The 23,928-nt window shown below is 43.7% G+C and overlaps 1 protein-coding gene across 1 annotated transcript in view; it reads right to left on the bottom strand.

Annotated features, from left to right (window-relative positions):
* LOC147422317 (uncharacterized) overlaps nt 1-23,621 on the bottom strand; it is a 33,336-nt gene extending 9,715 nt beyond the window's left edge. The window contains exon 1 of the mRNA XM_086503611.1: nt 23,450-23,621. Within this exon, the coding sequence (XP_086359737.1) occupies nt 23,450-23,567 (118 nt within the window). The 5' untranslated portion in view covers nt 23,568-23,621. The remainder of the gene's footprint in view (nt 1-23,449) is intronic.
* Nucleotides 23,622-23,928: the final 307 nt, after the last annotated feature.

Below are 23,928 nucleotides of genomic sequence, written 5' to 3' on the forward strand. Positions count from 1 at the left end.
TTTGCCCTTCGTCTTCGTGGAGCCATCTCTGTTGAGGTGGCAGGAGACTCACTTCTTTCTCATTCCTTTGGTGGGGGCTCTTGAGTTCTCCTTTGAGAAGGAGTTGCATCATCAAGGAGAAAATTTTTGAGCCCTTCATATGGATCCTCTTCTTTTTCCCGAATCGGAGAGAGGCCTCTTTTGGAAGTCTCACAAGGAGGCTTCCTAGGTACTCTCTCGTCATGGTGGAGAGTTTGGAGAATTCCATGAGCACGAAGTTTCGTTGCAATTCACTTTGGAGGGATGGATTGCCCATGGCTTGTTGAAGCCCGGAAACTATCAGGACAAGGGCAAGGCGAGGGAGTCACGGACTGGGCCAGGGGCCAGGCTAGGCAGTGTGGACAAGGGGATCCCTCTAAGGTAAGAGGATAGGAACCTGGCTTTATATTGGGAGAATGGGAGGAGGATCCTAAGTCTAGTCACCCAAGTTCTTACACTGGGATCAAGAGCCAAGTTACTTTTTGGGACAAAAATGCGTGGAGAGCCACACCTCTTTAGAGCTTTTCTTGCATGTGCATGAAGGCGTGACTCTCTCCATACAAATCTCAATGTGAGTCATCGTGTGGGCAACCTCGATTGCAAGGGAGGAAGAAAATAGGATCACCTCCTCCAACTCTGTTGTTTTTGGCCTTAAACGGCACGCGAGACCGTGCTAAGGGGATCTCGTCTCTTTGGCGGGCTCAATCGAGCACTGCACGCATTGTGGGAGTTTCCTCTTCTCTCGACGGCCAACAGAACGCCATCGTTGTTTTGACAGGGCTTTTCACATGTTGCCCTAAGGTCCAAAAACTTTGGGCAAAAATTTTTTATATAGGGTGCATGCCCACCCTGGCACACACCCTTACAACCCAAACGGGTCTTGACATACAATGAGGGGCATGGACCTTGATTCTAGGTATATCGTTCAGCAAGCTAGGAGTGATTAAGTTGCAGAATTTTTCACTTAATTACTGTACAGTAATAATTTTGACCTTGAATCTCAATTTGGTACCCGACGTCGGGGGATAATTGTACGAAAGGTGAGCTGGGAAGGCACCACACCCTTGGCTGTGAAAGGTGCGAGAAAAAAAGGTGCAGCAGATGCAATTACCGACAATAGTATTCAAAGCAAATGGTCCTCTTAATTCCAATAAATCAACCGTAATCATCATTAATCAATCATTATTGGGAGGCTTAATGCTCCTTACAAGAAGAAACCTGGCTTAATCCAAGTGCTAAACGAGAAAATTATCAATGACCTGCTTTGTATCGCCTTTTGCTTCTTTTCGTTAAGGCTCAGGAGTTTCTTCTTCCAACGACCGCCTGATTTGGCTTCCGCTTCCCGATTCGAATGGTTAATGGTGGCTTAGAAGCTTTGTCCTATCTTAGGGAATTGGCTTAGAGAATGGAATTAGAGATCAAGCTTAGCTTATGAGAGCAAGGGTTTTGTCTTCAAGAGATTAGGCTTGATTTCGAGAGCTTGGCTCATGGCTTAGGATTAGAGGCTCAAGAGTTAGAGAGCTTATGAGCGGCTAATGAGAGATTAGAGAAATCAAGAGGATCTTGAACACCTTTGATTAGGCTTGTCTTAAGGATTAGGCTTAGCTTAATTAGTGTAAGTGAGGTTCGGCTTAGAGCTTTTGAAGCTTAGCTTATCTATGGAGATTAAGATTCCCCCTTTCGTAAGCTTATGGTGATCCCTTGGTTAATGAGTCTTAAGAGCTTAAATTATGAGGAGGAGGCTTAAGAATATCGAGCTTATGATAATAAGAGCTTAGGTTCCCTCTCCCAGAGAGAGGAAGGACCTCCAGATGATGAGGAGAAGTTAGCTTCGAGCTTAAGAAACCGGCTTGGCCTTTGTTAATTCCGGAGAGGGATAGATAGCTTACGTGTGAGGTTAAGCTGATGATAATAAGAGCTTCGGAGCTTTGCCTCCAAAGAGCTTTTTCAAGAATGTTGATCCCCCCCCGAGCCCTAAATCACACGAGAGAGCCTTTTTATAGGTTGCATGAAAAATTTTCTATTCTCGGCCATCCCATTAGCGATATCGCTAATGGGAATAGCTGGTTGATAGCATGCAAGGAGTCCATCTGGATCATGACCTTGAAAAATCCCATACTGTTCATGTACAACATTAAGTGCCATCTCCACTGCAGCATCAATCTACTCTTTCATCTTCATAACTTTTACTTCGTGCAAACACCTCTGAACTAAGCCCAACATTTTTGGCAGATCTATTGTTGCTAGATTTTTATCGAATCTATTCAGGTTGTAATCTTCAATAAACTGCTTCAATTCTGCTGGAATCTCCATCTTGACCTCCGACACTGGCTCATTTCGCATCGGGTTCACCAAGAATGTCGGGGGATAATTGTGCAAAAGGTGAGCCGGGGAAGGCACCGGGCCCCTGGATGTGAGAGGTGCGGGTAAAGAGGTGCAACAGGCACAATTAACAACAACAGTGCTCAAAACAAATGGTTCTCTTAATTCCAATTAATCAACCGTAATCATCATTAATCAATCATTATGGGAGGCTTAATGCTCCTTACAAGAAGAAACCTGGCTTAATCCAGGTGCTAAACAAGAAAATTATCAATGACCTGCTTTGTATCTCCTTCTGCTTCTTCTCGTTAAGTCTCAAGAGTTTCTTTTTCCAACGGCCGTCTGATTTGGCTTCTGCTTCCCAATTCGAATGGTTAATGGTGGCTTAAAATCTTTGGCCTGGCTTAGGGAATTGGCTTAGAGAATGGGATTAGAGATCAAGCTTAGCTTATGAGAGCAAGGGCTTTGGCTTCAAGAGATTAGGCTTAGCTTAATTAGTGTAAGTGAGGCTTGGCTTAGAGCTTTTGAAGCTTAGCTTGGCTATGGAGATTAAGATTCCCCCTTTCGTAAGCTTATGGTGATCCCTTAGTTAATGATTCTTAAGAGCTTAAGTTATGAGGAGGAGGCTTAAGAATATCGAGCTTATGAGGAGGATTAGCTTAAGAAACTTAAGAGCTTGAAGGCATGAGGAGGGAGCTTCAGAGCCTAAGGAGCTTATGAGGAGGAGAGAGCCCAAATTACATGATTCCCTTCTCTTTTAGGTTGCATGCTGACCCCTCTAAAAATAGCCTACCCATTAGTAATGTCGCTAATGGGTGGCTGACGTTGCAGGAACTGTCCCCATGATGTGGCGGCGTCGAAATCCCAGCTCCGTCAAACTGCTCAAAATTAGAACCAAACTGGAGCGCCCTGGCATGCTAGGCATTTTCGTCTTCTTCGCCGGCGTCATCCGACAATTCCCTCAACCTGCGCAAGCCAATTTTTCCTCCTCGTTGCCTGCGACTCTGCCGCCCGCCATGCTCGTTCTCTTCCTTTTTTGAATGTTCACTCCCTTCAAAAAAAAATAGGGTTGCCTTTTTTTTTCTTAGCAAGTGGGCGGCCATGCCTTTTATTGGCTTTGGGAGGCCATAGCTCCATAAGGGAGGACACCACATTTGACATACATATCGGCACCGCACTGCATTAAGCCAGATGAATGTGATTGATCAGGGCGACCAGGGCAGTTCGAACCCGGCCCCCGGTGATACTTTAACGGCCAATAACTTGGTAACCGTAAACCCGATCTCCGATCTGAAAAGACCGACATGCTCCACAAAGTGAGCACTTCAGCTTGATGCATTCATTCCAGTTTTGTCCCCTCAGATGCAGTTGCCCAATCCGGTACAGATCTGCTACTGACTCAACTTAAAACTGTCATAACTTCTTACCCGTAGCTCCAATTGACGAGCCGTAAAGACAGGCACGTAGAGCCTTTCAAGTACTTCGATTTTGTCAAATCCCAGCTATGACCACTTAAAGCATACTCACTGTTTGGCATTACCAAGACATCTTTTGGTCCTTAGAGCCCCATCTGGTACACTTTCAGCTTATAAATTGGCTTGCTAGCAAGCCCTTATAACTATTGATTAACCATGCAGGATTCAAATACTCCTGATCAGCATTCCTTTGCTCATTTTCTAGTCATGGGAGCGGAGCGGCACAACATTCACCCCCTCTGAACCTGCACAGCCTCCGGTCTCTGCCAACCGGTCTTCAAGTTGCATCTCTATAAATACCTTAAGCTACTTGTCATCAAGTTCACGTAGTTGATAAAGCTATGTAAAACAAAAAGAATGTGTAAATCATAACATCAATAGTCTAGCTCAATTATCTGGTAGCTGTCCCATCACAAATCTTTGAACCGTAGTGGTCGTATCTCCAAAGCATGCAATTATGAAAAATCTGTTTAGTGAACCCCGCCAAACTCAAGTGCTCCAGTTAATTATGCACACGGCTTGACCATCAGCTCTCTTTAAGGAACCCTCTCAAGCTCAAATATGCCTTACTCTGTCTGCACACGGAATGGTCGTCAAGTCCTTTACTTCAAGTTCTGGTAGTAGAACCATCTCAAAAGATGTGAAGATACTATAACAATTGTCCAAGATGTCAACTGGAAGCTAGCCATGTAATCTTATTGATCATATAACCAAAAACACTTCTGTCTTATCATACATCCAAAAACAAATCTACTGCCAAGTAACCTGCTTCCTACAGGAAAATAAATGAAGTCTCTGAATCTGCAAGTTGCTCTTCAATAGCTCCCAGGATCAAATGGGATAATAAGGAATTGCCCCAATAGTGGAGTAGCATAATATCCACATGAGCATATACATTTTGAATCAATCAAATTCAAGCACTTCTGCTCCAAATATGCTATGTCAGGATCTAGCAGAAAGAAACCACAATGTAGACCCAAAAATACCCATCCATAATGAACCTGCTTTTGATGATCTTTCGAATCACCTGGATCAAATACCATTAAAATCACATAGCATTGATGGCCTCCGCAATATACTAGAGCTTCACCTGAGGCATAATGTAGCAGCCACATCTCATAAACTTTTGGTAACTTAAGGTCGTTACTAGCAAGAATTAAAGAATTCTGACTCCCTTTTACTAGTAGCCAGGACATCACTGACATAAGAATTAGGAATAATATCCAAATCCAACCACATTTGGCACATCGTCCAAGAAAATGAAAAATCTTGAGCACTTTATGTTGTATCAAGGATGATTTAGCATCATCACCCCCTCTAGCTTCATAGCAATTACGAGAAATCTTAGGACTTTCTGGACCTGTATCATCAGAGAGATTTTTACCTGGCTCTTGAGGTTGATAATGAATAATAGCTTTATCCTAAAGATCTTCATCCATAACATCCTTGGGAAAATCAACCTTGGAAGTCTCATCATTCATCAAAGCTATAGGAGTTGGCTCCTCTTGCAGCCCATATATATGCATAGATGTAAAATCCAGGTCAATATCCTGCACACAATCAACATGATATAGGCAATCTTCAATATCGCCCTCTGCTTCTTCATCTGCATCCATGCTACTTAACAAGCCATTATAACTTTGAAAAGGTTCATCAGGCACCCCTTCTGAAGGGGTACATGCATCACAAAGCTGAGCTATACTGCTATAACCTTCTTCTTCAGATTGGGCCAAAAACCCATCAATTATGGAATCTGCTTGTGTGATAATAGAATCGGCAAATATATTGCTTGAAGCAACCATAAGTTCCTTAACATTATCAGGTACATCCTGTGTTAGGTTCACAGTCTCGCCCACTTCATCAGCTATTGCATGTATAAAAGATTTGCTTCTACAATCATATGTAATAAATATGCTACCCTGCTCAGCTATAGTGCCGATAGAATCTTTAAAAGCCTGTAGTGGCTCTTCTCTTGATAGACTTGTTGAGAGCATCCCATGCCAAGATCAGTAGCTTGAAAAAATTTTGTTGTACAGTCTATCTCTTCACTAGAACCATTATTCGAAGTAACTTCCATGCGAGCAATCTTTGAAAAAAATTCATACATTTGTGTTTCAGTAGTAAATTCATTATGTACCTTTGCTTGGTTGCTCAAAATATGGTCCTCTGTCTCATTGAATCCGCTACTTCCAAAGCTATGTTTGCCTTGGCTTGACTTCTTGCAGAGATATGGTCCCAAAATTGATCATAATTAAGGAACTGCATATGATCCCCTTCTTCTTTATAGAAAATAAGTTGGCCTCGTTCATTAATCTCCTTCATTGTTAACTCGATAATTCTTGAGCTTTCATGAACAAAAACATCTGCAAAATAGTCCCACTGCGTGGGATATGATTTTGGTTGCTCTCACAGCCGGTTTTCCCCATTTTTTCCAGATTTCTTTGGTGGCGATAGCGACTCCTGCTCCACTGTTGAGAATAGCCTTGGATACTACTCCCTTGAATTCTACTGGTAGTATGGTATTTCCATCTTCCCCCTCGCAATATTCTCCAACCTTGTTTAAAGGTACAAGCCTAGTGTTTAGTTGAGGCTTGTCCAATTCTCGAGGTAGGGTCTTTTACTCCAAATTTTTCTAAACATTTGCCTACGGTGGTCCACATGTTTGGTCATAACCTCAGGAGTTCGGCTAACGTGATTGTGCATGCCATAGGTGTGGACAATAACTCAATCAATTCTTGTGAATCCATTACTCTATTGGGAGAAAGTCTTTGAGATGGGATTGCTCTCAATCCAGACTTAGCTTCATACTCTCTGTTGGACGGGTACGCCGTGACGGACGTCAGCACAACGAGAACTCACCTAACAAGTAATGTAAGCTAAGGACGAAGCTCGACCCGCAGGCGCGTGGAAGCAAGCATAAGGTGTCAACCTACACTCGACCGACTCCTAACTAATTCCTACAGAGGTCCCTACCAATTGTCTAAGTCACCGTCTTCAAAAGTGCAAAAGAGGAATCTTCCTACAACGCTTGTTAGAGCCGAACACCCATCAAACACTTTGGAAACACCATAGAACTTGAAGGAGACCCTACTAATACCTATAGGCCGCTCTCCCTAAGGTCTATAAACGAAAATCACGACCCAAAACACCCGGTGCAGAAACACGTAGGATGTCTGGCCGAAATCTGTTGGTCTTTGTTTCCGAAATCTGAAGTGCCTAATGTGTAGCTCTACTCAATGTGAACGCGCGGATATGCTGCAATGCGAAATCAGATAACGCATGCTTACCCAAACAACCGATGAAGCTCGTAGAAGGGGCTCCCAAAGCCGGACCGTACGCGCAATTCCTCGGCTCTTCATCTCCGCTCGATAGCATGCGAGGAGTCCATCCGGATCATGTCCTTGAAAAATCCCATACTGCTCATGCACGGCATCAAGTGCCATCTCCACTGCATCATCAAGTTGCTTTTTCATCTTCATAGCTTTTACTTCTTGCAAGCATCCCTGAACTAAGCCCAACATTTTGGCAGATCTGCTGCTGCTAGATTTTTATCAAATCTATTGAAGTTGTAATCTTCAATAAACTGCATCAATTCTGCTGAGATCTCCATCCTGACCTCCCACCCTGGCTCGTTTCGCATCGGGTTCACCAAGAATGTCGGGGGATAATTGTGCGAAAGGTGAGCCGGGAAGGCACCGGGCCCCTGGCTGTGAGAGGTGCGGGAAAAAAAGGTGCAGCAGACGCAATTACCAACAACAGTATTTAAAGCAAACGGTTCTCTTAATTCCACTTAATCAACCGTAATCATCATTAATCAATCATTATGGGAGGCTTAATGCTCCTTACAAGAAGAAACCTGGCTTAATCCAGGTGCTAAACGAGAAAATTATCAATGACCTGCTTTGTATCGCCTTGTGCTTCTTTTCGTTAAGGCTCAGGAGTTTCTTCTTACAACGACCGCCTAATTTGGCTTCCGCTTCCCGATTCGAATGGTTAATGGTGGCTTAGAAGTTTTGGCCTGGCTTAGGGAATTGGCTTAGAGAACAAGATTAGAGATCAAGCTTAGCTTATGAGAGCAAGGGTTTTGGCTTCAAGAGATTAGGCTTGATTTTGCGAGCTTGGCTCATGGCTTAGGATTAGAGGCTCGAGAGTTAGAGAGCTTATGAACGGCTAATGAGAGATTAGAAAAATCAAGAGGATCTTGAATACCTTTGATTAGGATTGGCTTAAGAATTAGGCTTAGCTTAATTAGTGTAAGTGAGGTTCGGCTTAGAGATTTTGAAGCTTAGCTTAGCTATGGAGATTAAGATTCTCCCTTTCATAAGCTTATGGTGATCCCTTGGTCAATGAGTCTTAAGAGCTTAAATTATGAGGAGGAGGCTTAAGAATATTGAGATTATGATAATAAGAGCTTAGGTTCCCTCTCCCGGAGAGAGTAAGGACCTCGAGATTATGAGGAGAAGTTAGCTTCGAGCTTAAGAAACCGTCTTGGCCTTTGTTGATTCTGGAGAGAGATAGATAGCTTACGTGTGAGGTTAAGCTGATGATAATAAGAGCTTTGGAGATTTGCCTCCAAAGAGATTTTTCAAGAATGATGATTCCCCCCCGAGCCCTAAATCACACGAGAGAGCCTTTTTATAGGTTGCATGAGAAAGTTTCTATTCTCGGCCATCCCATTAGCGATATCGCTAATGGGAATAGCCGCTTGATGACGTGGTAGTTGACGGGACGAGTAGCACGGAATCGCGCGGGAGAAGCTCCGAAAATGAGTGCGACGGCATGCCAGTCCTTTTCTTCTTTACACCCGTGCTCATTCGAGCCCTGCACAACCCGGCGCGAGCGGTCCTTCAGCCCCGTCCCAACCCTTTCGCTGCCTGCTCGCCATCTCCTTCCCTCTTCACACTAGGTTTTATAAAAGAAACCCTTTGCTTAAAAACGGGCGGCCATTGAGGAGACCTTTGGGCGGGCCTTTGGCTTAGCTCCTTGGGCGGCCGACCTTAACATTTGGCAAACAACTTTACCCAGGCACCGAGTGGCTTGGCATGTAAATTAACCAAGGCTCCGAAAGCCCTTCACATTTGAGTAAAATTGCCCGTGACTCCCTCGCCATCTGCATGGTATCTTGTAGTGAGACCTCATAAAAGAATTTATGCTTTCGTAAGCCACCACAGTTGGCGTAAACATCAATTAAATCATTTCTATCATCAACATCTTTCTTCAACCGCCCTCGACTGACATCATCATCGTGATTTTTGTTGCTCAGTTTAGTGTTGCACACCTTGCCACAACCGTGTCGGCATTCTCTGTAATCATTGCATTCCAAAAGACGACATTTTTGACAGAGAACTCTTCAAAGCACTTGTTGCTCCCGCATATCAAAACCCAAATAAAGCTCAAAAATTCTCAGATGGCTCTCCGGCCGAGCCCGCTAGACTGAGACGGAACCGGCCCTCGGAGAATCTTTAACGGCCCATAACTTGGAAAGCGAGACTCCGATCACTGATCTGAAAAGACCGACTTGCTCCAGAAATTGTGCACTTCAGCCTAAAGCATTCATTCTAGTTTTCCCCCCTCAGCTGCATGGATCTGCTACAGACTCAACTTAAAATTGTCATAACTTTTTATCTGTAGCTCCGATTGACGAGCCGTAAAGACAGGCATGTAGAGCTTTTTGAGTACTTCAACTTGGATTAATAAAATCCCAGCTATGACCACTTCAAGCATACTCACTGTTTAGTATTACCAAGACATCTTCTAACCCTTAAAGCCGCAGCTGGCACACTTTTAGCTTATAAATTGGCTTGTTAGCAAGCCCTTATAACTGTTGATTAACCATGCAGGGTTGAAATACTCTTGATCACCATTCCTTTGCTCATTTTCTTGTCATGGGAGCGGAGCGACACGACACCAGTCAAGGGCAACATAACCTCGCCAAAGGGCCGAGAACTTCTTGACAAGATGTCAATTTCTTGCTCCTTCTTCCAAATTGCAGAAATTGTAGCATCACATCAAACCAGTATCCAACATAATTAGCAAGGCTAATTATCGACTGTAGTGAAAACTACGACTACGGGATTATTTTTTGACTCAAGGTATTTTTCTTTCTCTTCCTTCCACTGCACGGTGTTGCCATGGATTCAGATATCAATATGAACTTTGATTTCGAGCATCATACGCCTGATCCTACCCATGATGGCTCGCGGCCGGATGCTCTTACAGAGGGTGCCCGCGACGCTACGGGAGGTGATGACGCTTATGAATTGCTTGATATTCAGGAATCTCGTGCACTTCAGACATGCATATCAGTAATGGAAGGAAATTTTGCATCTTTAAATGAAAATGTCACTAAATTATCGACGTTAGTGTTACAATTTATGCAGCAACAGGCCAAGGGCCCTGTTGACACACACATGCATGAGCACACTGTTTTTCAGTGGCAAGGCCCTTCTGATCATGGACAAGGTCCATCTCTAGATTCTTTGCACACTCTCACTGCCAAGGAGGTGGATGAGTTGTTGAAAAACACCAAACCACCGACTTTTAAGGGGGAAGACCGAGATCACAAATAAGGATGCAGTGAATATCTTTCTCAGCAGGTGGGATGGAATTCACGCCTTACGGCGTACTTCGAATGCAGTCAGAGCACTGCAAACAAGTCTAACTCTAGAAGGCAAGGCCTACAAATGGTGGATGTCTCTCAAGGAGAAGAATATCATACCACATAGTTGGGCAGCCTTTGGGACTATGTTTCAAAAAGAATTTTTGCCTACAAATGAGGCAGATCGAAATTGGACGGCTTGGGACACGTGTTCCATGCACCAACACCCATCATTACTGGAATATATCTCTCACTATCGAGATGTTATCCTCAAGTTGGAAGGACTAGACACCTTTCAGCAAGTACGTGGGTTTATTTGCAGTCTGATGCCAGAGCTTAAGAAGCACGTCAAGACACAGGACCCTAAAACACTTGAGGAGGCCATAGTGAAAGCACATATTCATGATGATCCAGATGAAAACAAATCACATAATAATCACGTGCTTGCTAATACACATGGTAATACACGTACACAATATGGGCACAATAAAAGAAAATTTATAGTAGCCAATTCTGAAGCAGTTAAAAAACCCAAGGGGTCCCGTGGTCCTCTCTCTCCAGAGGACTTTGATAAGGCTAAAAAAGAGAAGTTATGTTTTCAATGCTTGGGAAGCGGCCATGGGCAAAAGGATTGTTCCAAGGGGAATCTGCTGTTCATGGCAAGGAGAAAGCAGTGCACACGGTGCAATTGCTGTCTCTTGAGTCTTCCTCACGATTCTCTACGGTGGAAGTAACACACACCGAGGTGCTGCATGAATGCTGTATCACAGCTTCCATGTGGCAACAGACCTTCAGACCACATGAGTTAGTGCGTATGCACGGATTTTTGCAAGTTCACAAGGTGCACATCTTGGTAGATGATGGTGCTACTCACAATTTCATTAATATACATTGGTGAAAAAACTCAAATTGCCTCAAACTCCGATTTCTCACCGCTACAAGGTAGCAATGATAGATGGTTATGATGCCAAAATCTGGGATACTCAAGTCCGAGCTGTACCGTTGAAAATACAAGGCTACTCCACATCCTTGGATTTTCATGTTATGAACATGGAGAGGGCAAATGTGGTACTTGGTAGGGAATGGTTGCATAGCTTAGGACCATCACTGAAGCGTAGCTATGAGCACAACAGCTTGATGTTTGAATCCCATGGCGCATATGTGTTGTTGTTAGGAGAGAAGGATGTGCCTTCCTCACCATTGATATGTAAAGTTGAGCTTATGCAGCTCGTTTCTAATAATGAAATAGATCAAGTTTTCTTGTGTTACTCATTTTCTTTCCAATATTGAATATGTTGAACATTCCTCAAAGCCGCATGCTTCTCTCTCATCTCTTCCACCAATGGCTACTTCTCAACAAGCAAAGGTTGCTAGTGCTTTAAAAATTTTATTAAAGGAATTTCATGATGTTTTTTCTAATGATTTGCCATCAGGATTACCGCCAACATGATCGGTGCAACATAGCATCGATGTGGTTGCAGGCAGTAAACCAATAATTAAACCACCCTACCGCATGAGTTGCTCTGAAGCTGCTGAGGTGGAACATCATCTTGCTGACTATCTTAGCAAAGGGTTTATCCAACCCAGTTCTTCACCATGGGCTTCTCCTATCCTATTAGTGAAGGAAAAAGATGGTAGTATGCACATGTGCGTAGACTATCGTGGCTTAAATGGGGTTACTATTAAGAACAAATACCCATTACCATGCGTGAATGAGTTGTTCGACAAGCTCACTCATGCTCGTATTTTTACGAAAATAGACTTGCGGTCGGGTTATCACCAAGTACGTATTCGATTTGCTGATATATCCAAAACTACATTCCAAACAAGGTTTGGACACTACGAATTTTTGGTTATGCCTTTTGGATTAACCAATGCGCCCGCAACATTCATGACACTTATGTATAGTGTCTTAAAACCGTACTTGGGCGAATTTGTCATCATTTTTCTCGATGACATTCTAGTATACAGTGCTTCTGAGGAAGAACACTTACAACATCTGAAGCAGGTGTTCAAATTGTTACGAATAAATCAATTATATGCCAAGGAATCTAAGTGTGATTTTTTAAAGGAGGAAATTCACTATCTTGGGCATGTTATTTCAGCTATTGGGCTATACATGGATCAATCCAAAGTGGATACCATTCGGCGGTGGCCTTCTCCTAAAAATCTGGAAGAGTTAAAGATTTTTAAAAGGATTTGCAGGTTTTTATCGAAGGTTCGTTAAAAACTATGCTAACATTGATGTTCCCATGACGGACCAATTGAAAGGCAAAGGCAAGACCTTTCAGTGGGGACCCACTCAGCAGCATAGTTTTCATACGCTCAAGGATGCATTAGCTACAGCTCCAATTCTAGCTATGGTAGATCCTTTAAAACCATTCATTTTGGAAACGGATGCGAGTGACCGTGCTATTGGAGAAATCCTGCACAAGAAGGGCAGCCAATTGCATTTGAAAACAAGAAGCTTGATTCAGCACAGCAGAATTATTCTACTTCTGAACATGAATCTATGCAATAGTGTCTGCCTTGAAAACATGGAGACATGATTTGTATGGCGCTCAATTTGAGATTGTATTTGACCATGAAAGCATTAAATGGTTTACACAACAAACCGACTTGAAGGGTCAAAAATCTAGGTGGGCTGAGATTCTTCAAGAATATGACGCAAAGCTCCGGTATCGTAAAGGAAGATACAATGTGGTGGCTGACGCTCTTAGTCGTATGCCTGGGATCAATTCTCTCTTGTTCATGGAACTTCGCAGTGAATTTTTGGATTCTCTAAAGGGAAAACATGAGCAGGATGACGCATATTCCAAAGTGTGGAGCCATGTGCAAATGAGGGATCCTTCTCACTCCAATGTTGGTAGTGTATTGTTAACCTCCATACATAGTTCTTCTCTGTCGAGTGATGAACTACAGCGATGGAATAATTTTACCATCAACAATGGGTACCTACTCCATAAGGGGAGAGTTTGTGTACCAACGGACACAGAAATTTAGTGCCAAATTCTTTATGAATGTCATGACAGTCCAAGTGCAGGGCACTCATGTATTAAAAAGACTTATGCTCTCGTGCGACGACAGTTTTACTCGCCAGGTTTACATGGCTTTGTTCAAGATTACGTCTTGCATTGCCAACAATGTCAAGTTAACAAAGGAGAGCACCTAAAAGCAGGAGGACTCTTACATCCTTTGGATATTCCCAATGGGAAACGGAAAAATATCCCTATGGATTTTATTGTGGGTTTACCAACCACTGTACGAGGTCATGACCCAGTATGGGTGGTCGTAGACCGGGTTGACTAAACCATGTAAGTTTATTCCAACCAAATCAACAATTAAGACTCCAGAATTATCCAAGTTATTTGTGGACAATCTATACAAGTTGTATGGCTTGCCAAGTAACATTGTAAGTGATCGTGATCCCAAGTTTAAAAGTCACTTTTGGAGAGCTGTGTTTAAACCATTGGGTACACAACTCAACCTCAGTACAACCGATAATCCAAAAACAGATGGTCAGACTGAACGAGTCAACCAAGTGCTAGAGGATATGCTACGCGCACACATTAGCAGGAAACAAACTGATTGGGAAGAATATCTAGCTCTTCTTGAGTTTTCTTACAACAATGCTAAACATGTCACGACTGGATTTAGTCCTTTCATGCTCATGTATGGTTTTCAACCTAAGTCACCTGTTAGGGTGGGGTTGGCAACCGAAAAACTCCAACAGGTTAAGGATTTTCTCCAAGACCATATGGATATGCTGAAACTCGCTTGTCAGAACGTCCGACAAGCGCAGGATCAGTATAAAAAGTACACTGATGAGAAACATCGGCAAGTTACCTTTGAGGAATGGGAGGAAGCATTTTTTACGTATACCAGAGCATTCAAAAAGACTAAAAATTGGGCCCAACACCTAAATTATCTCCAAGATATTGTGGGCCTTTCAAAATACTCAAGCGAGTTGGTGATCGTGCCTACAAACTATCGTTACCTGCACATTCTCGTATCCCTTTGGTGTTTCATGTAAGCGGTTTACGTAAGCGATTACATGGGGACGACAATGTAATTGACCAACAGATTCAGGTCGATTTTGTTGAACCTCCTACCCTGCCGCATGAACCTGAACGAATTCTTGACTATCATGATTTACGTGCGCGTCATCATGTACGTCGACAAGATTTAATCAAGTGGAAAGATCGACCTGAGGAGGGTGCCACTTGGGAAAACATTAGTGCCCTTAAGAAGAAGTTTCCCACTTTTGTTTTCCAGGACGAAAACTCTTCCTTAAGGGGGGAGTAATGTCAGAACAAGAGCAAGGCCAGGGAGTCACGGACTGGGCCAGGGGCTAGACTAGGTAGTGTGGACAAGGGGATCCGTCTAGGGCAAGAGGCTAGGAGCGTGCCTTTATATTGGGAGGTTGGGAGGAGGATTCTAAGTCTAGTCACCCAAGTTCTTACAGAAACAAGGTATTTAACAAGCATAGGGGCATCATTAGTAGCCTGCTAATCAGCAAAATCAAAGCTATCAACATTAGTTTCACTCTCTTTACTATTGTCAGCCATTCTAACAACTTCTGGTGTAAACATTTTTAGGTGTACTTTGGCACTTCAAGCCCTAGTTGCGGCTCCTCTTTACCCCTTTAGAAAAGCACTCAAGCTATTGTACTTGTGGCTCGGATATCATTAATTGCAAGGAATAGAAGAGAGGGTCTTTCAACACCAAAACACTATCGGCTCTTGCCAAGCTTTTAATAGCTCAATAGTGGTTAAGCCATAGGCGAGCCCCGTAGGACTCCACTATTAGGACCATAGCTCTCGATGGTGATGTCTCGTTATCTGCACGAAGGCAGGCGCACTATAAGGTTGAAAATTCCCTATTCTACTTATTCAATTGCAATTAATAATACCAACCATTTATAGCTAGCTTGAGGACCTCCCTTCTTGAGCAATAAAAGAGAAACCTTGTGCTCTAATACCAATGTAACATTTAATGGCCTAGTAACTTGTGTGTAGCGGAAAATAGCATATAAATAGTGAGCATTTCATTAGAATAGATTCCTAATGAGCATAGCAAGAGTGCTTGGATGGGGAGCAACAAAAAGCATAACACCTAGTTAGATAGGCATGAACAATACTTCAAAAGCGAGAGAAATATTAATCTATTGACAACAATTGAGGACCGAATTTATATGGAGCCGGTCATCCCTCCAAAAGGCTTTGTATTATAGGTTTCCCCCATCAAGGGAGACATTTTACAATACAATTCTTTGTGTTCCTTCAATAACTAGCTAGTGAAAAGAAGATGGAAGCTTCAATCACTATCAAACACTTTAAAACACAACATCAATTCCCTCACAGTCTCAGACCCAAGACCTCACACACCTTCGAAGATGGTGCGAGCTAGCGGGGTGTGAGAGTAGATTGACAGGAAGATGGAGTAGTCTAACGAGAAAGAAGTACATCTCCTCACATAATCACTCATCTTAGCATGGCATAGCTTATTAATTACCATGGTAGAGGAGATGAGCATGCATTGAAGCTTGGCTCTTGGTTGGATTTGCATCACAAAGCCAAGAGTTGTTGGTGTAGGCCTCCCTTCTCACAAGCTTGGAGTAGGTGATAAGCTTTCCATTAAAGCTTGTGAAGGAGAGAGAGAGTCTTCTTGCTTCACACATGAGCTAGTGTGAGTGTGTGTGGAAAATTCCTTTGAAAAATCAGCCCCCTCTCTCTCTTGGTTGACCCCTCTTGCTAAATCCTCTTGCTGGCACCTCATTGGACCTCTCCAGGCTTAGCCAATAGGATGTAAGAAGCATAAGTGATAGCCTTTTGACATGTGTCCCCCTTTTCCCTTTTGTGAGAGCTTTATGTAATTAACTAATGCAACTAAACACTCATTGGATCCCTTTGTCGCCTGGCCAATAGGAATCAGGCAAGCCATTAGGCTGTTGAATGCTCATTGGACCCCTTGGGAGACTGTCCAATAGTCTTCTAAAGAGCTTAATTCTTATTTGTTCTTCTATTGAGTGTTTTTAAATGAATTAAACTAGATTTACTCTAGCCTAATTCTCATTGGTCCACCTCCATGGCCATCCAATAGGATTTGAGTGCACCTTGTGGGCATCTGGGCTAGGGAGCTGACATGTGTCCCTCAGTGTAAAGGAAGCTTGTGAGTGAGTGTGTGTGTGTGTGTGTGTGTGTGTGTGTGTGTGTGTGTGTTTCTCTCTCATCCCCTACTTAGAGCGCTTGCCCCCTCCTATGTAGGAATCATGAAGGCTTTTTTGTACACACACAAAGCATCCAATTTTTCTAAGCTTGATCGTTGGACACAACCTTTGATTTTTGGAACCTTGGCATTTTGGAAGTCTTAATGGGCTGAACCTTAGGTTCTTTAAAGCCCATTGTTGCACATTGCTCTTTTGCAAATGGCCCCCCTTTGGATCCCTGTTTTTCGTCCTTTGGATCCCTACTTTGGCCGGTTTGCCAGCTTAACCAATATTCTAGCTTTTTCTCGCCTGGCACTTCCCCATATTAAATGATCAGTTTAACATGAGAAAATCATTTAGGAGAACTAGATATTAGTTATTATGACAGTGGCAAAGGAGAAAGGAAAATTAAAAGATGAAGCAATTGGGGGGGAGACTTGTGGAGCCGTGCCACACAAGATGGGGAGGGAATGAGAAGGCGAGCACACCAAGTCGAATGAGCAAGAAGGGAGGTGTAAGGCATATGATCGCCATTAGAGCAACATGTCCATGCGAGGGAGAGTTTTTTTAATGTGTATCGAGCAACAAGGGGAGCACCAGCCGCGTTTGGTGAACAACCCTAAACCCCTAAATTTCAAAAAATTCCCAAATACCCTTTATCGATTTGGAGCCGTGCCACACAAGATGGGGAGGGAATGAGAAGGCGAGCACACCAAGTCGAATGAGCAAGAAGGGAGGTGTAAGGCATATGATCGCCATTAGAGCAACATGTCCATGCGAGGGAGAGTTTTTTTAATGTGTATCGAGCAACAATGGAGCACCAGCCGCGTTTGGTGAACACCCTAAACCCATAAATTTTCAAAAATTCCCAAAATACCCTTTATCTATTTTGGTTGGATTGTTTAAGGTTTTTTAATTTTTATTTCCTTTTGACAGTTTTTTGAGTGCTTAGGGTGTAATTTGTCCCAAATTACCTTGCAAAAAAGACAATTATGTCTACAATTAATTAAGCAATTCATCTCCTACACAACCAACTCAAATTCTAGTTTTATATCTTGTATTTCTTGTATTGATTAGGTCTTCCTAATCTCAAAAAAAAAAAAAAATCTTTCAAAAGATATTAAGTGCATAAGTGAAGTGAAGGTGAGGTTAGGAAATGAAAAGACACATGAAGGTGAAACATCAAAAGACTAATGGTGAAAAGTCAAAAGACAAATCCATATGGAAAGTCAAAAGACCTTTTGTATCTATGTAAATAGGTGTTTCTTTACTCTTTTATTTTTCCTTTAGCGTTTTCTTCTAAGTTCTCTTTAGCATTCTCTCTCTCTCTCATTCTCTCTCTCTCTCTCTCTCACACACACACACACACGCAATGGTGTATTCATGTATCCATGTAAATAGGTGTTTCTTTACTCTTTTATTTTTTCTTTAGCGTTTTCTTCTAAGTTCTCTTTAGCATTCTCTCTCTCTCTCACTCTCTCTCTCTCTCTCTCTCACACACACACACACACACACACGCAATGTTGTATTCATCTTTCTTAGGTAATATTGTTGCAAATCTATGTACTTCATCATTGCCTGCTTAACGCATGGTTCTTTTTTGTTTTTGAATGGAATCTTTTAAGTAGGCCATGCCAATTTTGGTTTGAGGTTGATTAAGGGGTATCTAAGGAGATATCCTTCTGAATTGAATAGGAAAATGGGATGGAAATGTGGAACCAAATGAGTGATACAGACATGGCAGGGTTGATTCGCGAAGTAGGAGGCAAGTGTCAAAGAGAGAGAGAGAGAGAGAGAGAGAGAGAGAGAGATTTGGTGTGATTTGTGTGGCGATGCACCGAGCACCTGTGATGGGGAAGCCTCACCATGGTGGGCAAGGTGCGTAGAGAGAGGCAGACGAGATGGTGAGAGAGGTAGATGGCAGCCCACGCAAGTCTGTTCAATTCTGCTTGTCGCAGGTAGGAGGTGGTTGATCCGGAGGTGAGCCTCCCTCTTTGTCTCCCTCTATCGCGCTCAGCTGCAAGGCAGCTTGTGTGTTTGTTGCACTTGTCTGCAATCTGTGTGTGTGTGTGTGTGTGTGTGTGTGTGTGTGTGTGTGTGTGTCTCGTTTGTTGATGGTGGAGGGGGGCAAGACGACCTCTATTTACTACCAACGGATCCGTGTGCTAAGTTGTAGTCTTGTACAGAGGGAGCTATACGTAGCTCTTCGGCTAGGATGAAGTCATCGAGTGAATTTTGTCTCATGATCTAGGTTGGAGAGGTGAGGCAAGACAGTGGAGGTGGGACAGGCTAGGATTGGAGCACAAAGAACAGAAGAGAGTGGGCACGTGCGAAAAAAGGCACCATTCAAGTAGGCTGCAATGGCGAGGGAAGGCAGAGCACTCGGGGTGTCTGCGTGAGGAAGAGATGGCGATGCTAGCTGGAGCCGTGCAAGCACGATGAAACCCGTTACTTTTGCTTTCGAATTTCTAGATTCCCAAAGAATCTACATCACTAATTAATTAATTAGGGTGAAAGTGGATCAAATATGTGCCTGTAATTTTTGAAGCAGGACAAATTTAACGCAAATTTGCAAAGATCCGCTCTCGTTTTGCAAGAGGTGAAGAGAGTCGAGGGCGACGTGGTGTGTCAATGCGCACGGACAGGGAGTCGCGCGCATGGTCGCAACTGCCAACGATAGCTGTAACTGTCGCAGGAGCTTGTTGTCTTTATTTAAGCGGCAAGGTGTCCATGGTGCGTGCGCAGTGCTCCAGAGGTATAGTGCCGTGCAGCTCAGCGTCTGTGGTTCGAGCTCAGGATGGTCAATGGTGACCTGCTGGGTGGTCCCTCGGTGCATCGCAGGTGGATGGTGATGCCCCGCAGGTGGGGACTGTTGGGCTGTGAGTTGGTGTTGATGCCAAAGAGTTGTAGATGGACGCCTTGGGTGAATGCTCGGCCACAACCAGTGATGCGCAAGCGTCCTCTTGCTCTGCAGTCGCACACAGCGTGGGAACTGCACGCCAGCCGACTTCTTCTTCGGCTAAAACCGACAGCGATGAATCTTCTTTATTAATAAATTAATGAATTACAACACACACCCAGGTATTGACAAAGTGTCTCGTTAAGGGGAATCAAAAAAGATCCCTTGGCTTGGGGCTCAAAAGGAAAGGTAAGGCAAAAAAAAAAACTTCTTGCTTTCCACGTGTAGTACCTCCAAGATGTTTATTAAGGTCTCTTGGGATAGTTTCTTGCAACGTTAAAACTCTCGTATTGATTTCCTTAGTAGAAGGCAATTTTGTCTAAAGAGATCTCTTGGGCATAGGAAAAAAAAATTATTACAATAAAAAGCTAAGGAATTTTGGGAGTATTTTGATAATTTTGCCAAAAAGTTATTGTAAAGTTGACAATCGGTGCAATTTCTTTGGCTCTTTTTGTCCTGCATCGTCTGCGCTACTTCATCCCTTGCCCTGCTTCATTTCTTGCATCTTCTCTGGCTCATGTAGAGCAGACAGGACAAGCGTGGGGGAGGAGCTGCTACGGGGGGTCAGGTAAGAAAGACGTGCAGTGGACAAGGGGGCCCGTTGCCTGCAAGCAAAGGGAAGTGCCCTGTAAGAGGCCGAGGCCAGACACAGAAGGATATATTTTTTGGATGCATCGTGATGGAAGTGCGACAGAGTTGGGGGTAACAGGCGATCACTGCATCGCGATGAGAGAGAGAGAGAGAGAGAGAGAGAGAGAGAGAGAGAGAGAGAGATAGATTTTCATGCCATTGGTTAAACATGATGGTGTGAACCCATCCTCGGTGGGTTTTCATTGTCATGTTGTGTTGATTGCAATGCAACAGCTGCAAGGATGATGCCCATCCAAGTGAAGGCAAGCGGCTACAAGTACGGATGCACAGGAAGCGACTGGGCGGCATGGCAAGGGGGCACTCTGTTGGGCAAGCAATTGGAAGACGACGAGAGCGAAGTTGGAGAGTCGGCAAGGTCGGGAAGGCCTGCAAGGGATGTCGAGCACTGCGAGCAGAGGATTATTAAAGGAAGGGGGTCGCTACAAGAAGAGGGCAGGTTGCAAAATCTCTCTCTCTCGCTCTCTCTTTGTCGATTCTCAGCAGTGCAACATGCGACAGGGCGACGTAGTAGAGGCATTCTCTGGAGAGATACCCTGTCTCTCTCGCTTGTTCTCTCTTTGCGTGCAGTGAAGGAATAGTTTGTGCACGTTCAACCCCAGCAGGGCGTCTCCTCTTCTGTTGCTCATCTCCCCCAGTCGGACGACGAAAAGGGGGCGGGCCTGCTTTACTTTTTCTTTGGGAAAGGACTAGACAGAAAGGGAATTTTATTAGATTCCATCTAATAAAAGAAAGTCGAGCCAATACCTATGGTATTTGCACGATTTTGTAAAATAAAGAATTAGTTAGAATCTTTTGACATTCCTTGTGTTTCTGTTTCTTCTGTCACGAGTGGTAAGCACGCAACTCTCTGTTTGTTGGATGGACTCTCTCTCTCTCTCTCTCTCTCTCTCTCTAAACATAGGGGAGATTGAGCCTTTAGCAAGGCTTCTCTTTGGTAGAGGATTGTAGGAGGAAAAATCGTCTTGCTTGCATTGGAGGCTACAATCACCTTCGGTTGCATCTTGAGGGTCAGCTGTTGTTGCCGGTGCTCGACTTCTGATAGACAATCAATCTTCTAATATAAAGCTACGATTTTTCACAACTAGGGAGTATGTTGCCTCAATTTTGCGATCAGGTCAAAGGAGAGGGTATCTCACGAGATACCCTCCAAAAACAAAAGTAAAAGGAAAGGAGACAGGCCGCGTGTCAGCAGCTCCTTCACAGGCTCCTTCCATGTATCGTGCAGGCATTGTGTCGTTCAATTGTGCCACAGGTGGACGCAGAGGCGATGAGACCTGCAAAGGCGAGCGACTTAGGGGGAAGCAACGAGGTATGCCTCGGGCACGCAGGAGCCTGATTTCACTTTGCAAGGCAAAGGAGGCAACCGCACAAGATGTAGAGTCTCTCTCTCTCTCTCTCTCTCTCTCTCTCTCTCTCTCTCTCTCTCTCTCTCTTTGCTCCGAGACTGTGTGGTGCTTGAGCTGATCGTGATAGGGGAAGGATGAGGGAATAGCTCCTTGCGTGAAGAGGTGACGGGCCCTGTGGCACGCAGCAGGGGGAAGGGATACCTTGGAGACGCTTGCTCACAACAACAGGTGTGCGCAATAAAGAAAGGTGCTGGAGGAGTAGGTATGGGTGCACAAGAAGAGCCATGGCATGCGTTCTCTCTCGCTCTCTGTCTTGCGAATGATCAGGCTGCCAACAATTTACATGGCAATTTTGTGTGCAGGCGAAGCAATGTTGCGGTGGCCAGAAGCATTGAGGGGGAGGAGGCGAAGACATTGCAGGGTAGCGAATGGCCGCGTAGGAGAGTCCAAGGCGGTGGACTTTGGGGGTGGTCTCGATGGACTATGTTGATGCCAAAGAAGCAGAGCATGATGATGCGAGGCGAGTAGCAGGAGTCAGAGGTGATGGGGGTTGCAGAGACCGAGGTTAGGGGATGGAGCGTACACGTGAACTGGGGCTACGACCCCTTTTCCTTCTAGATTTCGGAATGGTTTAGAATCTCAATGTAAAATTAATTAATGGGTTGTCTAATAGACCCAGGGATATTTTGGGAATTTCAAAAATTTGAGGGCATTTTGGGAATTTATGACAAAAGATTGGGAGTACTTTGGGAAATTTTGAAATTTGAGGGGTATTTTGGGAATTTCTGCAAATTACAAGGGTATTTTGGTAATTTGCCCTGATATTTTTTGTGTTCCGCCAGGTGGAGAAGAGATCGAAAGAGGAGAGAGATTATTTTCATTTGCTGTTCATTCCTGGCGGGCTATACCGCATAGTTGTGATGTGTGGAGGCATAGTTGTGATGCTTGCTTTTTCTATGAAATGTACGAGGGCTTTCAAAGCTTAGAAACTACATTTATGCTTTCATACAGAAATGTACAAGAGTTTAATTTAAAAAAGCTTTTTACATCCATAGTGGGAGAGGAAACTTGTGCTCATGACATGCTCTCTATGGGTATCATTACACTACTAAGCATCATAGATGTATATTAGAAAGGTAACACACGGGAGGTACTAAACTTGGCGGAAAAATGCCAAATATGGGGGTCTATAAGGAGTGAAAGATTTAGGAAAGATGACTGTGAGAAAACCATTACACCAGTTAGTTTGGACCCCTTCTAGCCATGCATCTGGTGGAATCCTACATGTGAGATGAAATTGGCCTAAGTTGGAGCACCCTCTTACCACCAATGTCTGTGACCCCTCTAGCTCCACCTTTACTTGGCTTGGTTCGAAACCTAGCATTCACAAATATGTTAGATATATATATATATATATATATATATCTAGCTCTCCGTGTATAAATGCTTGGTGTAGCTTAAAATGAAGCTCTTGGTTATGGAATGTAATTTGTGGGTGTCACTAATCTTGGATAAATTCTCACAATAATTCCCACATTGTGACTTACCTCAACATCATGAGCTTGGGGGCAGGGGACCGTCGGCCCCGGGGGGGCGGTGGTCCCCTGCCCCCAATCGTACCTAGCTAGGTATGCGGTGCCTCTCGAGCAGAAGCTCATGATGTTATGCATTGTATGAAAAACAATGCTCATGATGTTATCTCGAGCAGAAGCTCATGATGTTCTGCATTGTATGAAAAACATTGAAAAAGACTCTGTTTTCCTACATTAGAAAATTTCTAAATCTTCTTGTGAATGTGTGTGTGTGTGTGTATGTGTGAGAGAGAGAGAGAGAGAGAGAGAGAGAGAGAGAGAGAGAGAGAGCACTCTTTACCTGCAAGATTTGCATTCACTACATACTGTCTACCAGCATCCTTGCATTCTAGCTTTGGCAAATTGAGCTTTGGTAAATAGTTGATACCATGTCTTTGTGTCAATCTTGTTCTAGCCATCAAAAGTGAGTACCCTTCCTGGTCACTCCTTTTGCTTTGTAGTGTAAAGCTTGTGCAAAAACCATCAACTGGAGTTGCCTTTAAATAAGGGAGTAGAAGAGATGGTGATGTGGTTGGATCCCAAGAAGAGTTGTAGATATTATCCTACTATTTTGCACACTTTATTCCCTACTAAAGTAGGATTGGATGCAAAGCCACTTAGTTCTACCCTATCTATGGCCACGTGGCTCCCCCCGAAAAGGAGATTTTGGAAGGAGCCACGTGGCTATTATACCATTGAGCGTAATACGTTGACTCGGAACTTTAATTTTTTGCTTGAAGAGGTTATTCTCAAATATATAAGATGTAATGTATGTGTTAA

This window comes from Adiantum capillus-veneris, chromosome 27 (genome assembly GCF_014529385.1).
Source record: "Adiantum capillus-veneris isolate H3 chromosome 27, ASM1452938v2, whole genome shotgun sequence".
Classification (NCBI taxonomy): domain Eukaryota; kingdom Viridiplantae; phylum Streptophyta; class Polypodiopsida; order Polypodiales; family Pteridaceae; genus Adiantum; species Adiantum capillus-veneris.